This window comes from Zalophus californianus, chromosome 17 (assembly GCF_009762305.2).
Source record: "Zalophus californianus isolate mZalCal1 chromosome 17, mZalCal1.pri.v2, whole genome shotgun sequence".
Lineage (NCBI taxonomy): Eukaryota > Metazoa > Chordata > Mammalia > Carnivora > Otariidae > Zalophus > Zalophus californianus.
Window position 1 is genome coordinate 50,174,272 of NC_045611.1, and position 14,717 is coordinate 50,188,988.

Sequence of the window (14,717 nt, forward strand, 5' to 3'; positions counted from 1 at the left end):
TTACTATGAGTTATTAGGTGCTTCCAAAATCATTGGAAGGGTTGAAGGAGCACGCTCTGCACTAGGCCACCAGGAACATCTCTCGCCCCCAGAACCATGCTACCTTTGGACAAATGGACTTGCCAGAAAGAGGTTAGCATGGATGTTGAGGGGCCACTCCACAGTCCCCACCCTAATTGTTAAGTATTATGGGGCACTCCCATATGTCAAGTAAAATGCTAAGTGCTTTACATATGTTAACACATTGAACACTGCCAAGAATAAAGCTCAGAAAGGTAAAATGACTTGCCCAAGGTCACGCAGTGGGGGAAGGGATGAGCTGGGAATCAAACTGGCACAGGGCTGCCAAGAGTGGGTTCAGGCTTTGGTGAAGACAATTTACGGGCCCCTCAGCAAAGTCATACTGTCATCCCAGCGTTCCTTTCCAGGTGGGTCTTCAGGCCCTGACAATTTGTACCTACTTCCCCATGCCCCCTTCATCTCCTCGGTCATCTGGCTTCAGGGCCCAAGCACTTTATGTGTATTAAACAGTTTCGTTCCCCGCCAGTCCTATGAGGTGGGGACTGCAAATTTTACACATCAGAAAAGTGAAGCCCAGAGAGATCAAGTCACTTGCCCAAAGTCGCCCAGCTGGGAAATAACAGAATCAGATGGGACCACATAGTTAGTCCCTGAGTTTGTATTCCTCATCCCTCCCCGATCCCACCTCTTCATGCTGAAGCCCCATTTTACAGAAGGTGGATGCCGAGGCTCAAAAAGGCAAGGAGTTGCCCAAGGCGACAACTAGTATTCTAGAATTTCAGAGTCTGTACTCTTTTCCTTTCACCCCCAAGCCCTGGTGTTATAGAGCAACCCTGCTCCCAAACACTCCCTTTTATCCACCGCCTCCCCTGTCCCTGCCCCTCCCCTAGGGATGAGGCTGCCCACTCCAGGAGAGACTCTGGGAGGCAGCACTCCACCCCCATGGCCCGTCATCCCAGAATGCTCTCCTCCCCCAACCCCAAAATTCCTCTCCTAATTCTGGCAGTCCATGGTGCCAACTGGTTCAGGGAAGACAAGTTATAAATCAAAGGCAGCCCCAGAACTGGAGAATCAGAGAGCCAGAGAGTTAAGGACCTGTCCACTCCTTCTTTTTCCCCAAGAGCAAGCCCATTGCAGCCCTGTAATCAACTGGATGTCAGGCCCCCGGTGGTGGTTGTGGTGGTGGTGGTGGTGGTGGTGGTGGGAAGACAGGCAAATAAGATGGTCTTTCATGACTCCCCACCAGGCCCACTCCAGTCCCTCCAAACCGATCTTTCTCAACATAGCTATACATTTTCCTCTAGGTGTTGCTTTACCTGCATCTTAATCTCTTAATGTTGTTTTTTGGTTGTTTTTGCATTCAATTATTTCAAATTTATCCTTTATTTTGAAAATGTTATATTTGGAGTGTATGAATGGTCACATTTCTTAATATTTTAGTCTCTTGGGGGGACCTAGGTGGCTCAGTCAGTTAAGCATCCAATTCTTGGTTTTGGCTCAGGTCATGATCTCAGGGTTGTGAGATCGAGCCCCACATTGGGCTCTGCGCTGGGTGTGGAGCCTGCTTAAGATTCTCTCCCTCTCCCTCTGCCCCTCCCCGGTCCACTGTGCACTCTTTCTTTCTTCCTTCCTTCCTTCCTTCCTTCCTTCCTTCCTTCCTCCCTCCCTCCCTCCCTCCCTCCCTCCCTCCCTCCCTCCCTCCCTCCCTCTCTCTCTCTCTCTCTTTCTTTCTTTCTTTCTTTCTTCCTTTTTTCTTCTTTCTTTCTTAAAAAAAATTAGTCTCTTAAATTTACCTCTTTAATGAGGTATAACTTATATACCACAAAGTGCGCTAATCTTAAGATCAATGAACTTTTATGTATATGTACAACCGAGTAACCACCACCAAGACCAAGCACTCCAAAAAGCTCTCTCATTCCCCTCTCTTCTCAGTGGAACCACTATCCTGGCTTTTAACACCATAGTTGAGCATTGCCTGTTACTGAACTTCATATAAATACAATCGTACAGGATATCTTCTCTTTTGTTGGATTTCTTTTCCTCAACATTCTGTCTATTGAGATTCATTCATGTTGTCATTTGCAGCAATGAATTGTTCTTTAGCGGGTTTTGTTACATAGTTTGATTATTGGTCATCTCTAAATATTTTCTGATTTCTGTTATGATTTCTTCTTTGTCTTAGGAATGGCTTTAACAAAATCTTTTTATTGGGGCCCCTGGCTGGCTCAGTCAGTAGAGCATGTGATTCTTGATCTTGGGATCGTGATTTCAAGCCCCATGTTGGGTATAGAGATTACTAAAAAATATATATTTCTATTCATGGATAAAAGATGAGGCATCGCCTAATGAAATAATATGCAGCTATTAAAAAGAATAAAGCTGGGTTGCCTGGGTGGCTCAGCTGGTTAAGTGTCCAACTCTTTTTTTGGGGGGGGATTTTTTTAAAGTTTAAATTCAATTAATTAACATATAATGTATTATTGGTTTCAGGGATACAGGTCTGTGATTCATCAGTCTTATGTAATACCCAGTGCTCATTACAACACATCCCCTCCCCAGTGAGCATACAACTCTTGATTTCGGCTCAGCTCATGATCTCAGGGTCGTGGGATGGAGTCCCGCATTGGGCTCTGCGCTCAGCGCTAAGTCTACTTGAGATTCTCTCTCCCTTTCTCTCTGCCCCTCCCCCTGTTCACACTCTAAATAAATAAATAAACAAATAAATAAATATTTTTAGGAATAAAGCTAATCTATAGGTACTGCTTTAGAACAATTGCCAAGTGTCCTAGTCTATTCGGACTACTATAATACAGACTGGATGGCTTATAAACAACAGAAGGTTTTTGCTCATAGTTCTGGAGGCTGGAAGTCCGAGATCAGGGTGCCAGCCTGGTCAAGTGAAGGTTCTCTTCCAGATCACAGACTTCTTGTACCCTCACATGGGAGGAGGGACCAGGGAGCTCTGTGGAGCCTCCTTTTTTTTTTTTTCCTTAAGATTTATTTATTTTTACTTGAGAGTGAGAGAGAGGGAAGGGAGAGAATCCCAAGTAGACCCCCCCCCCAATGAGTGGGGACCCTGACGCAGGGCTCAATCTCATGACCCTGAGATCATGACCTGAACCAAAACCAAAAGTTGGATGCTTAACCAACTGAGTCACCCAGGTGCCCGGGGTCTCTTTTCTAAGAGCACTAATCCCATTCATGAGGGTTCCACCCTTATGACCTAATCACCTCCTAAAGGACCCACACACTAATACCATCACCTTTAGGGGTTAGGATTTCAACATGAATTTGGAGGGAACACAAACATTCAGACCATAGCACCAAGGTATGCTGTTGGAAAAATATATATCTATTGCCACAAAAATTCCATGAAACACCAAGTGCAGTAGCTCTAAAACAGTTGTGGGGTTGGCTGAGAGTTGGCTGATCAGGGCTGGGCTCAGCTGGGAAGCTCTGCCCCATGTTGTTAAAAACAAGACACCGGGGTACAAAATGGAATCACATATGCTAAGCCCCATGTCACCAAACTGGGACTTAAGACAGTTTCAGCTCTCCCAGAAATGGAATCTTAAACCACTCAGTCAGGAATCACCTGATCAGCACGAGTGAGGTCTTCTGCCTGATAGACCCCTGCCAGTCCCTAAAGGAAAAAGTAACCTTGCAATAATCAACCCACTCTTTGGCATAGTTTAAATTCCTTGTTCTTGCTCCCTTCTGCCTAAAAGGTGTTTCATTTCAAACAGCTCCTCGGAGCTCCTTTCCATCTGCTATGTTGGATGCTGCCCTATTCAAATTGATTTTTGCTCAAATAAACTCTTAAAATGTGTATTATGCCTCAGTTTCTCTTTGAACATTGTGGGGTGTGGGCCGGAGAGGGGCAACCACACAAGGGAAGCCTTTCTCACGCCTGTGTCAGTCACAAAAGGAAACACTCTCAGCCTCTGAAGGTCCAAGCTCAGACCCAGCAGGACCGTCGCTCTGCCATTGGCCAAAGCAAGTCACATGACTGCACCCAACGTCAAGACCATCATTCAGCCTACCTCCACAGGTAAGGCTCTTTTTATTTGTGTTTTTCTGAAATGGGCACTCATGCTCATACACACGCACACAATTCATATCCATGAAATATTTCTGGATGGATATTAGAAACTGGTAATCATGTTTGCTTCTGGGAAGGGCGTCTCAGGATCAAGGGGAGACAAAGACCTACTTTTCAGTCTATAGTCTCTTGTTCTCTGTGAATATTGTTTCTGACAGTGCTTAACTTTTCATATTAAAAAGAAAGTGGTGAGCTTTTTAAAAACTATGGCCAAAAAGGGCACCCAGCTCAATAGAGTCTCAGTCAGTAGAGCGTGAGACTCTTGATCTGAGGGTTCTAAGTCTGAGCCCCACATTGGGTGTAGAGATTACTTAAAAATAATATCTTAAAAAAATAATTAAAAAATAAAAATAAAAACTGTGGCCAGGAGGTGAAGAGAAAAATCCCCCAACTCATCCACCCATTTTCCTGACATCTCGAAATGAGGCCTTCAGTGATGGGACGGGGGTTTTGTTGAGTGTCTTCTTGGTGGTGGTCTTGGGCAACGGATTTTCCTTTGAGCCTCAGCTTCCTCATCTTTAGATGGGGCTAGTAATAATGCCTACCTCAGGGGGTGGCTGTATGGATTCAGGGGCTCTGCTAATCCTTGGCTGTGTGATCTTGGACAAGTCACTTGGCCTCTCTGTGCCTCATCTCCTTCACCTGTGGAATGGGGATAATCATGGCACCTACCCTATCCAGTTGGTGTACATTCACAAAGTTAATTTACAAGACGTGGCATAGGGCCCACCCTGGGTAAGAACTCAGAACCCCCAGCCCTCATCGGTGTGCAAAAGTGCTTGGCACAAGACCGGCTGAAACAAATGGTCACCTTAGTCAACACTGTCTCCTTTCAGCCTTGATCCCATTTAATCCTCAGCACTATGCTATGTGGGGAGCGTGATCATTCAGGTTTTATAGACTTGAAAATAGGTGCTCAGAAACATTGCTTGCCCCGGGTTATATGGAAAGGAAATGGCAAGATCAGAATTTGAACTCAGTTCTGCCTGGCTCCAATTGCCACCCCCACCCCCATCCCCCATACACACAGTGTTTACCACGTGCTACTCTGTTCTAAGCCTTTTACGGGGATTATTCACTAATCCCCACAAGAGCCTCACAAAGTAGGTTACCTCGAACCTGGAACCTGAGGCCCAGAGAAGTTCGTTCCTGGCTCAGGGGTCACACAGCCCGCAAATGATGGAGCTGAGACCTGCACCCGGCTCCAGGCCCTGCACTGCCTCTTCGTAAGCATGTGGCAGATCCAGAACTGATGTCCAGCGCCCTGAGGCCAACCCAGTGCGGGGAGGAGGGAAGGGTTTGTCTGCCCCCTTCTACCCTGTTCCCTAGAAATACCTGGGGGAGTTAGAGTGTGAGTTTGAGTTTTATTTCCCATTATTCAATCAACAGCTCTCCGCCCAACAATTCGCTCTGTGTTCAGCCTGTGCTGGGTAGCCCTGGGGACACAATGGTGCCTGAGACCGTCCCCTCCTGGGACTTGCATTCCAATGTTGGAGACAGACCCGTCCTCAAGACTGCGATGACCCAGAGTGGCAGGGCTGAGTCATGGGAGGCCAGGAGGCTGCCAGGGCCGGGAAGGAATGTCTCATCCAGCCTTGGGGGTCGGAGAGGGCTTCCTGGAGGAGGGAACATCTGCTCTGGGGCTCAGAGAACAAGATAGCAGAGAGCAGGCTGGCCGTGGCTCTGGGGAAAGGTGCGGATCTGCGCTGTAGTCTGAGGTCTGGACCACGGACCAGCAGCGCCCTCTGCTGGAAGCATCCCGCAGTGCAGCGACCCAGGTACTGCAGGAGTTTGGAAAAGCCTCGCGTTGAACCAAATTCTACGATGTGAGAATCCCGTGCGCCCGGCTTTGGCCAATTTACGTTTCTAAGACTTGATTCATTCAGTCAACCGCTCAGCAAATTCTTACTGAGCACGTACTTTGCACCAGGCTCCGTTCTAGTGCTAAAGATACAGTGCTGACAATACAGAGCCCTATCCATACACTAACTCATTCAATCCTCGCAGCCTTTGACCTTCCCCATTTTACAGATTCAGAAAATTGACACACAGAGAAGTTACGTTACTTGCCCAAGGCCTTCACAGCCAGTAAGTGCTGGAATCAACTTCAAACCCAGAGTCCAATTTTAAGCCATTACAATTACCTCGCCAATAATGTGATGAAACATCATAATATGACGTTACATAAAATAATTTTAGGCCCTGAAAAGTTTTGTGAACAAGATCAAGCAGGGGAAAGCGGTAGTGTTTTGGTGAGACGGTGTAATTTGGGAGGGGCAGTCAGGGAAGGCCTCTCGGAGGAAGCGGCCTTTGAGACGCTCCCAGACTAACGAATGGGATCTGTGGGAAGAGAGGTCCAAGCAGGGGGTACAGCCAAAGGAAAGGCCGGGCGGCAGGCCCTGCAAGAAAGCCGTCGGTCTGGGATCCAAAGTTTCCAAGATTCCAGCTGCGCTGAAAGCCGGCTTTCCAGACTCCAGGGCGCTGGAATCGTCCGCGGATTCCACCGGCCCGACAGGCCACGGGTTCATCGGCGCGGATTCTGCTACTGCCTCAGGGCGGGGGCCGCGGGGGCTCCAGTGGAGCCGGGCGGTGGGCGGGGTTGGCCTCACCTGCGGGGGCGGGGCTCCCGGCCGTCCCGCCCCTCGGAGGAGCCGCCCGCGGCCCGAGACCAGGGGTGCAGCTGGGAGCGGCGGGGCGTGAGCGGTGTGCGGGAGGCGGCCGGGCGCATCGCGGCGGAGAGAGTCCCGGAGCCGCCCGCCCTCAGGTGGGCCCCCAGAGTGCCGGGCGGGAGTCCCGGGGACCGCGAGGATGGGCGTGGGGGGAAGGGTGAAGGCTGAGCCCCGCGCACCCTTGGGCCCGCGGGCCTGGCGACGGGGACGGGCCTTGGGGCCCCTAGGAGCCCCCTGCCCCGCCCTGGGGCTCCCCACCCCGGGTCCGGAGGCCCTGCTGGGGCGCGCCCCCTCCCCCGGGCGCAGGTAAACAGGAGCGAAGACGGGGCGGGGCCTGGGGGGGGGAGGGACGGGGCCCTTGTGACGGCCGGGCTGGGGCAGCCCGGGTGCGCGGGACTGGGCCGGCCGGCCAGGGGGGAAGGTGTGTGGTTTCGGGGGCTGGCCGTGATGGGGGTCTCCTGCCTGCTGGTGTGGGAGTGGAGCTGGTGCGTGTGAGAGACGGTGTAGGAAGCCCAGGTGTGTGTGATGGTGAAGAGGCTCAGGTGTGTGAGCGATGGCGTCAGGCGGTGGGTACCGGTGAGAAAGGCAGATGGACGGTCCGTGGAACCCTGCGCGGGCGCCGAGGGACTGTGGGAATGATGTGGAACTGTTTCGGAGATAGGAACACGTGGGCGACCTCTAATTGTGTGTCTAATGCCGGGGGTGGGGGCTGTGGGGGGGGAGGGAGTTGAACTGTTTATAGGATTAGGTGCGTGACCCGGAGCTTGCGGGGCTGGGGCAGTCTGTCTGCCTGTAAGGTGCGGGGACCCGCGTGGATGGCCAGGGTGTGCCTGTGATTAACACTGTCAGCTGTGTGGTTGTGCGTGCATGAAAGAGAGTTGTTCGCGGGGCTGAGTGTGGGCAAAATCGTGTGAAAAAGGGTTGGAGCTGTGAGAATGACTCTCCATGAACTTGTGTGAACCTGACTTTGTGGGGCTCGTGTGTGACTCTGAGTAGGGTGTGATATGCACGCACACACATATATATACACGTATAGCGAGAGGGATTGGCCAACGCCCGACATATATGTAGAGATTGACCAAGTGAGAGCCTGCAGAAAATCCATGGATTATGTGCCTTCCCTACTGTGTGTCTCAGTGTATATGATGGTGAGCACGTGCGGAGGTACCCAGACCACTGGGCTGCTTATGGTGGACTAGACGGCCTATGCAGAAACCGTGGATGATCTCTGTATGTCTCCACAGCTGCCTGGGACAGGACGGCTGAGTCTGTGTTCAGGAACCATTGATATGCCCACATTTGGAGCTCTGTGTATCTGCGTGCGTGCTGCATACAGGTGTGTGAATCCCTGGCTGGCCTGGCAAGGTGTTGGAGGAAGTGGGGAAGGAGGTGACGGGTCCCCAGTGACTCCTGGGAATGAGTGTGTGTGCGTGTGCACACGTGCCTGGAGGAGGCACGTGATGGAGAGTTAGGGGCTTGCAGGACCGTGTGAGTGTGTGAGAGGGATGTGCCGTGGGGGTAAGTGCAAGGAGACAGGCTGAATGTGAGTGATTTGGTTATCTTTTCACCGGGGGCGGAGGCGGGGAGACAGAGCTTCTGTGTGTGTTGGTTTTTATTCCTGAGAGGAAAATAGACCTGTGTGTTGGGTTCTATTTCCAAGAGGAGAGAGTACATGTGTTATTTCTAAGAGTATATGTGTGTGTGTGCCCGAGTTAGTGTGTTGCATTAGTTTTTTTTTTTTTTAAGATTTTATTTATTTGAGAGAGAGAGAGAGAGAATGAGCCAGGGGAAGAGTAGAGGGAGAAGCGGACACACTGCTGAGCAGAGAGCCCGATGCGGGGCTCGATCCCAGGACCCTGAGATCATGACCCGAGCGGAAGGCAGACGCTTAATGACTGAGCCACCCAGGCGCCCCTGTATTAGGTTTTCTGAAAGGAAAATGTGGATGTGTGGGACTGTATTGTTTTATTTTTTAGAGGAGACAGAGCGTGTCCAGAGCATGTCGTGTTTCTGAGAGAATGTCTATCACGTTATATTTTTAAGAAGGGAGTGTGTGTACCTTGAGTTGTATTTCTGAGAGGGGAGCGTGTGTATGTGCGTGTGCGCGTGTGTATGAGCAGGTGTGTTTCTGAGAAAGTATATATTGCACTGTATTTGAAAGAAGAAAGCATGTTTTCGATTTCTGAGAGGAGAATGCATGTGTCGCGTTGTGTATTTAAGAAGGGAGGGTGTGCGTGTGTTGGGGTCTATTTCTGGGAGGGGACTGTGTGTGTGTGCTTGTGTGTGTGAGGGCTTCGGAGGCACCACGAGCTGTCACTGCTTTGTCACCCACAGACAACCACAGGAAGTTTCCCCCTTGAGACCCCCACCCATTAGCATCGAGGCCTCAGACTCTGAGCTGTCACATGGCTAGTGTGAATCCCTGGGCTGTGGCTGCCACACGTGTGTCCCAACATGCCTTAGGCTGGCTGAGCCTGTCTGCAGTGGAGAGTGGAGCCCCTGTTCCCTTGGGATCTGTCAGCTCCTCAGGTCCTGGGAGCTGACACATGGGCTCCCCCGTTCTGATGCCCCCAAACCTAGAGGGCTCCTCTGCTTCCGGCGCCCCAGCCCCTTGGCCCTGTCCTCCCCCCCCCCCCAGTGGTCTGACTGGTTCCCAACAAAAACACCCTAAGAATGAGCTCACGGAGAGGCCGCCGCCTCCACACGCCCCGCCCCAAGCAGCGCCCAGCAGAGGCGGGGGCCTCCAGTCCAGGTCACCCGGCCGGGAGGTGTTCTGGGCCCGGGGATCTGGGGCCCTTGGGGTGGACGGGGCTGGCCAGGTGAGCTGAGGGCAGGTGAGAGGCCACGAGACCACTGTTTGCCCTCTTTGGGTTAGTTATACGTGGGGTTTTGGACTTGCCCTCGGGGCAGGGCCCGGGGCTGAGGACAGGCAGAGCTAGACTAGGGTGTTTCCAGTTGCCGGCTGGCTGGGATGGGTGTGGGACAGGGAGCCGGCCAGAATGAGGGGGGCACGGGGACAGAGGGCCAGCCGGGATGGCTGGACGGGAAGATAGTCGGGAAGGGTCCTGCTGGGCCGGAATGGCATACAGGCTGACGATTCCCCAACCCCCCCCCCCACCCCTACCCCACCCCTGCCAGGAGCAGCAATGTCGGTGCAGGTGGCCGCCCCTGGAAGCGCGGGGCTGGGCCCAGAGCGCCTGAGCCCCGAGGAGCTGGTGCGGCAGACCCGACAAGTGGTGCAGGGGTTGGAGGCCCTGCGGGCCGAGCACCATGGCCTGGCCAGGCACCTGGCTGAGGCCCTGGCGGGTCAGGGCCTTGTGGCCGGCTTGGAGCTGCTGGAAGAAAAGCAGCAGGTGGTGAGCCACGCGCTGGAGGCCATCGAGCTGGGACTGGGTGAGGCCCAGGTATGAGGGGACCAGCTCTCCAGCTATGGGGGTGAGGCTCAGAGCGGGGAGGAGGCCTGGGGATGAGGGAGACAGATATGCGGTGGGGGTGGGGGGCAAGGCTGGAGTCGGGGAGGCCTAGGGGAGCCAGGCCTGGGGAGGAGAGTCGCTAGGCCAGAAATGGGATTCCTGGGCAGCTTTAGGGGGTCCTTGTGTGGTGCAGGGTCCCCTGAACCAAATGGCATCCATCTCTAGAACTCTGGGGTCCTGGGAGACTTTGGGGTCACATGGGTAGAATATGAAGTGTCCCTGCATGTGATTTGTGTGCCTGGGTGAGATCAGAAGGGTCCCCGGACAGGATCTGGGTATGGCCCTGGGAGCCCCTTGCACAACCTTGGAGTACCATGGAAGCGTCTCTGTGGAATCCGGGGGACCCTGGGCGGAGTGGGGGTGCTCGGGGTCGGGCCCCTGATCCCCTGGCCCGCGCAGGTGCTGCTGGCCCTGTCGGCGCACGTGGGCTCGCTGGAGGCCGAGAAGCAGCGGCTGCGAGCGCAGGCCCGGCGGCTGGCCCAGGAGAACTCGTGGCTGCGGGAGGAGCTGGAGGAGACGCAGCGGCGGCTCCGGGCCAGTGAGGAGGCCGTGGCCCAACTGGAGGAGGAGAAGAGCCACCTGGAGTTCCTGGGGCAGCTGCGGCAGTATGACCTGCCCGCAGAGAGCCAGGTGCTGCTGGGCCGGGCACTGGGCCCCGCATCCTCCTTAGACACCCCACAGACCTGTACCCCCCCCCGGAAGTGCCCCCCCCCCCCGTGCCCTAGACCCTCCCTCCAAAGCTCTGGACCCTTGACAGAGTTCCACAACCTCCAGACCCACTAGAATTTCCACAGAAGCCCCCCTGGCTTCCACAAAGCCCCCAGATCCTCCCCAAGCCCTCAGGAGCCCCCTACCCTGAGGCTCCTAACCACTGCCTCCCTCAAACCCTGAGATCCAGGACCCCGGTCTCTAAAGCAAACTCCCAGCTCTCTTGACCCCCCACTTTCCTGCCCTCTGCAGCGGCCTGAATCCCCCCCTCGCCGAGACAGCCTGGCCTCCCTGTTCCCCAGTGAGGAGGAAGAGAGGAAAGGTGCGTGTGGGGGAGCCTGCAGTTGTGGGGCTGCTTAGCCCTGGAGGATGAGAGGCTGGGGCTGGGGAGGGACCGTGAGACCCCGAGATGGGTGTCCACACAGGGGAGCAGAAGCATGAGGCCAAGGGGCTGGGTCAGGGCAGGTGACGGCCGAGGCTGGAAGCCATGAAACCAGGCATGGTGGCTGCCGCGCCGCCGGCCGGGCCGACCCCATGTTCAGGCCCCATGGACCAGCTAGACGCCTGCAATCCCGATCTCAGAGGCCCAGTGCAGGGCCCGTCGTCCCAGGGGCCAGCGGGGCAGCTATAGTCCTGGGGGAGGTGTCCCCTTTTACGGGGTGGGAAGGCTAGGAGGCCAGCAGCGCCCTGATGCCCGGCTGCTGCCCGCAGGCCCCGAGGCAGTGGGAGCTGCCGAGGCTCAGCAGGGGGGCTACGAGATCCCGGCCCGCCTTCGGACCCTGCACAACCTTGTGATCCAGTACGCGGGCCAGGGCCGCTACGAGGTTGCCGTACCGCTGTGCCGTCAGGCCCTGGAGGACCTGGAGCGGAGCTCAGGCCACTGCCACCCCGACGTGGCCACCATGCTCAACATCCTGGCGCTGGTGTACCGGTGAGGCCGCAGCCGGCCCTGGACCTGTGGTTGGGGGCGGGGGAGCTGGCGTCCTGCTCTGCCAGCATGGGGCACCTGGATGGGTGGGGGCGGGGGGGATGTCCACGGGGACCTGGAGAAGCCACTGTGACCCAGGCAAGGAGTCGTCAGAGAACATGGGCAAGAGACCCCAACAGATCAGGGAAGAGACCTGGGGGGGAGGGGGGCAGAGGCTTGCCAGCAAAGGGAGCCTGTGCTCGACTTGGAAGGTAGTGGAGACACCCACAAGGGACCACGGAAGGGTGACACCCCAGCATGGCTGACCCCCCCCTCCGTCCCTGGGCCACCTCACAGAGACCAGAACAAGTACAAGGAGGCCACAGACCTTCTCCACGATGCTCTGCAGATCCGGGAGCAGACGCTAGGCCCTGAGCACCCTGCGGTGAGTGGGGGCCCAGGAGTGAGGGCTGTGGGGCCCTGCCTCTCCCCCCTCCCCACCCTGACCTGCCTCCCCTACCCTGCAGGTGGCCGCCACCCTCAACAACCTGGCGGTGCTCTATGGGAAGCGGGGGCGGTACCGGGAGGCAGAGCCCCTGTGCCAGCGAGCCCTGGAGATCCGGGAGAAGGTACTGCCCCCGCTGCCCCACCCAGCCCCACCCCTGCCGAGTTCCTGGTCCACAGCCCCTTCCCACTTGATCCTGATGCGCTCAGTTCAGTGGCTCGTGCCTTGTAACCCTGATCCAATGATGTCCTTCCCATCTGCTCTTGTGAGCCCCCAGTTTGAGCCTAGATAATCTCATGACCCCACTGTTCGACCTTTAATGAACGCCATCTGATCTTGACTCTAATCGTCCTTCTACATCACCTCATATGCCTCCCAGCCCAGTCCTGAACTTCCAATGCCATATGACCACCTTGACCTGGTTAATCCTATTTGTGTAACTAACCTCTACCTTCTAGCCCACAACCTCATGTAACTCCCCATTGAGCCTGTGAACCTTTCCTCATGACCACCCCCTCCCCCTTGCGGCTACCAGTATCACGTGGCTCACCCATTCCCCCCAACCCCTAGGTCCTGGGCAGCGACCACCCTGACGTGGCCAAGCAGCTCAACAACCTGGCCTTGCTCTGCCAGAACCAGGGAAAGTTTGAGGAGGTGGAGCAGCACTATGCCCGAGCCCTGAGCATTTATGAGGCCCTGGGAGGGCCCAACGACCCAAACGTGGCCAAGACCAAGAACAACCTGGTGAGGGCGCTGCAGGGCACAGGTACAACTCGGTCCTGGAGCCAAGCGCCAGGGGTTCCCCAGGAGACACAGCCAACTGGCTCAAGTGCGCCCCTGGAGCAGGGGCCCTCTAAGACTTGGCCTGTGTGCTGGGCCCTGACTCGTGAGATCACTAGGCACAGAGGACCTGGAAGCCACAGGAAACACGCAAGTTGGTGGGGCCAGATGACAGTCAAATGTTTATTGACCCCCTTCTTAGTCCTTAAGGGAAAGGACCATCCATTTCTCAAAGGACCCTAGGAGCTAGGTGCTCCTTTCATCCCATTTTGCAAATAAGGGAACTGAGGCACAAAGGTGGTGTCACTAGCCCAGGGTGGAGCAGGAACCAGTCAGCTGCCCTAGGTCACGAGGTTGTGGGGGGAGGGGGAGATGTGCCGGGGGAGCTCCAGATCTGAGCCACGATCACCCACCCTCCCCGCAGGCCTCGGCCTACCTGAAACAGAACAAGTACCAGCAAGCAGAAGAGCTGTACCGAGAGATCCTGAGCCGCGAGGACCTGCCTGCCCCTCTGGGTGAGCCCCCAGCCCTGCCCTTGCCCCCCAGGTGACTGCTCCGTGTCCCCACTGCACTGTTCCCCACCCTCTGTTCCTAGGAGCCCCCAACCCAGGCACAGCTGGTGACGCAGAACAGGTGAGGAGGGGGGATGGGCTTCGCTCCAGCTCCTAGGGTGGGGACCGGAGGAGAAGGGGGGGGGAACTGACTGGGGTCCTGGGCGCCCTCCCCAGACCCTTCGTCGGAGCAGCTCCTTCTCCAAGATCCGGGAATCGCTAAGGCGTGGAAGTGAGAAGTTGGTCTCCCGTCTCCGAGGCGAGGGGGTGGCAGGCGCAGCCGGGTGAGTGTCTGATCCAGGCAGGCAAGAGCCCCACCGCTGCAGCTTCTGTAACCCACCCCACTCCCTGTCCTGTTCCAGAACCTCCCACAGTTCCCCTCTCCTCTGCCACCCGTACAGTCACATCCGGTGCCAGGCAGGTCTATGCCCAGAGTGGGAAGCAGCCACTCGGGGGACTCACCCTGCCACCCTCTTTTTACAGGATGAAGAGAGCCCTGTCGCTCAACATGCTGGATGCGGATGCGCCAAAGGCTGCTGGGCCCCAGGTGAGAGGGGCTGAGGGGCACGCTGGCAGGCCCAGAGGCAAGGGAGGGGTGGGAACGGACCCAAGAACAGAAGGGCCGGGGGGGGGGGGGGGACAAGCCAGTAGCGAGGATGCTGGTGGGTGGCCCTCGGGGTCGGGTCCTGCCCCTTGCCCACCCCTCCCCTGCGCCTGTCCGCAGTTCCCCAATCAGCACCCGAGCGAGGCGTCGCGGACCCTCAGCACCAGCCCCCAGGACCTGGGCCCCCGCTGAAGGTGACGGGACCGTGTGGCTGCAGCTTCTCAGGAAGAATGGGGAAGGGGTGGCCTTTCATCTCCCCGAGTTGCTCCCCACCTCTTGGGGGCACCTACGGTATGGGGCTCCCCGTTCTCCTCCAATTAAAGGCTGTAGATCTGGAAGCCAGAACTGTCTGCCTGAGGTTTCCTGTAAGGACCTGAGGCCACCTCCCAGCCGCTGG

The 14,717-nt window shown here is 55.9% G+C and overlaps 1 protein-coding gene across 10 annotated transcripts; it reads left to right on the forward strand.

Annotated features, from left to right (window-relative positions):
- Nucleotides 1–6,767: 6,767 nt before the first annotated feature.
- Nucleotides 6,768–14,607, forward strand: KLC3 (kinesin light chain 3). Of its 10 annotated transcripts, none has more exons than XR_003524288.2 (13): nucleotides 6,768–6,887; nucleotides 8,037–8,128; nucleotides 9,931–10,196; nucleotides 10,665–10,895; nucleotides 11,226–11,295; nucleotides 11,685–11,904; nucleotides 12,238–12,325; nucleotides 12,408–12,509; nucleotides 12,956–13,129; nucleotides 13,590–13,798; nucleotides 13,894–14,000; nucleotides 14,200–14,263; nucleotides 14,441–14,578. XR_003524288.2 is itself a non-coding variant. In XM_035725313.1 (13 exons), exons 3-13 carry the CDS (start codon nucleotides 9,939–9,941, stop codon nucleotides 14,510–14,512), a joined length of 1,692 nt encoding a protein of 563 aa, XP_035581206.1. In that variant the 5' UTR covers nucleotides 6,768–6,887; nucleotides 8,037–8,128; nucleotides 9,931–9,938; the 3' UTR covers nucleotides 14,513–14,544. The 10 variants fall into 10 exon arrangements, 7 of the variants coding, with proteins under 7 accessions (XP_035581206.1, XP_035581207.1, XP_035581211.1 ...); XR_003524287.2 differs by having other exon boundaries at nucleotides 13,590–13,680; nucleotides 13,761–14,000; XR_003524286.2 differs by having other exon boundaries at nucleotides 13,590–13,680; nucleotides 13,761–13,798; nucleotides 13,894–14,263.
- The last annotated feature ends 110 nt before the right edge of the window (nucleotides 14,608–14,717 follow it).

Bases quoted from the DNA above. Each gene is read 5' to 3' on its own strand.
- KLC3 (XM_035725313.1), top strand. From the start codon at position 9,939: ATGTCGGTGCAGGTGGCCGCCCCTGGAAGCGCGGGGCTGGGCCCAGAG. The intron at 10,896-11,225 runs GTGCTGCTGGGC...TGCCCTCTGCAG, and splicing joins ACCTGCCCGCAGAGAGCCAG to CGGCCTGAATCCCCCCCTCG. The intron at 12,326-12,407 runs GTGAGTGGGGGC...CCTACCCTGCAG, and splicing joins TAGGCCCTGAGCACCCTGCG to GTGGCCGCCACCCTCAACAA.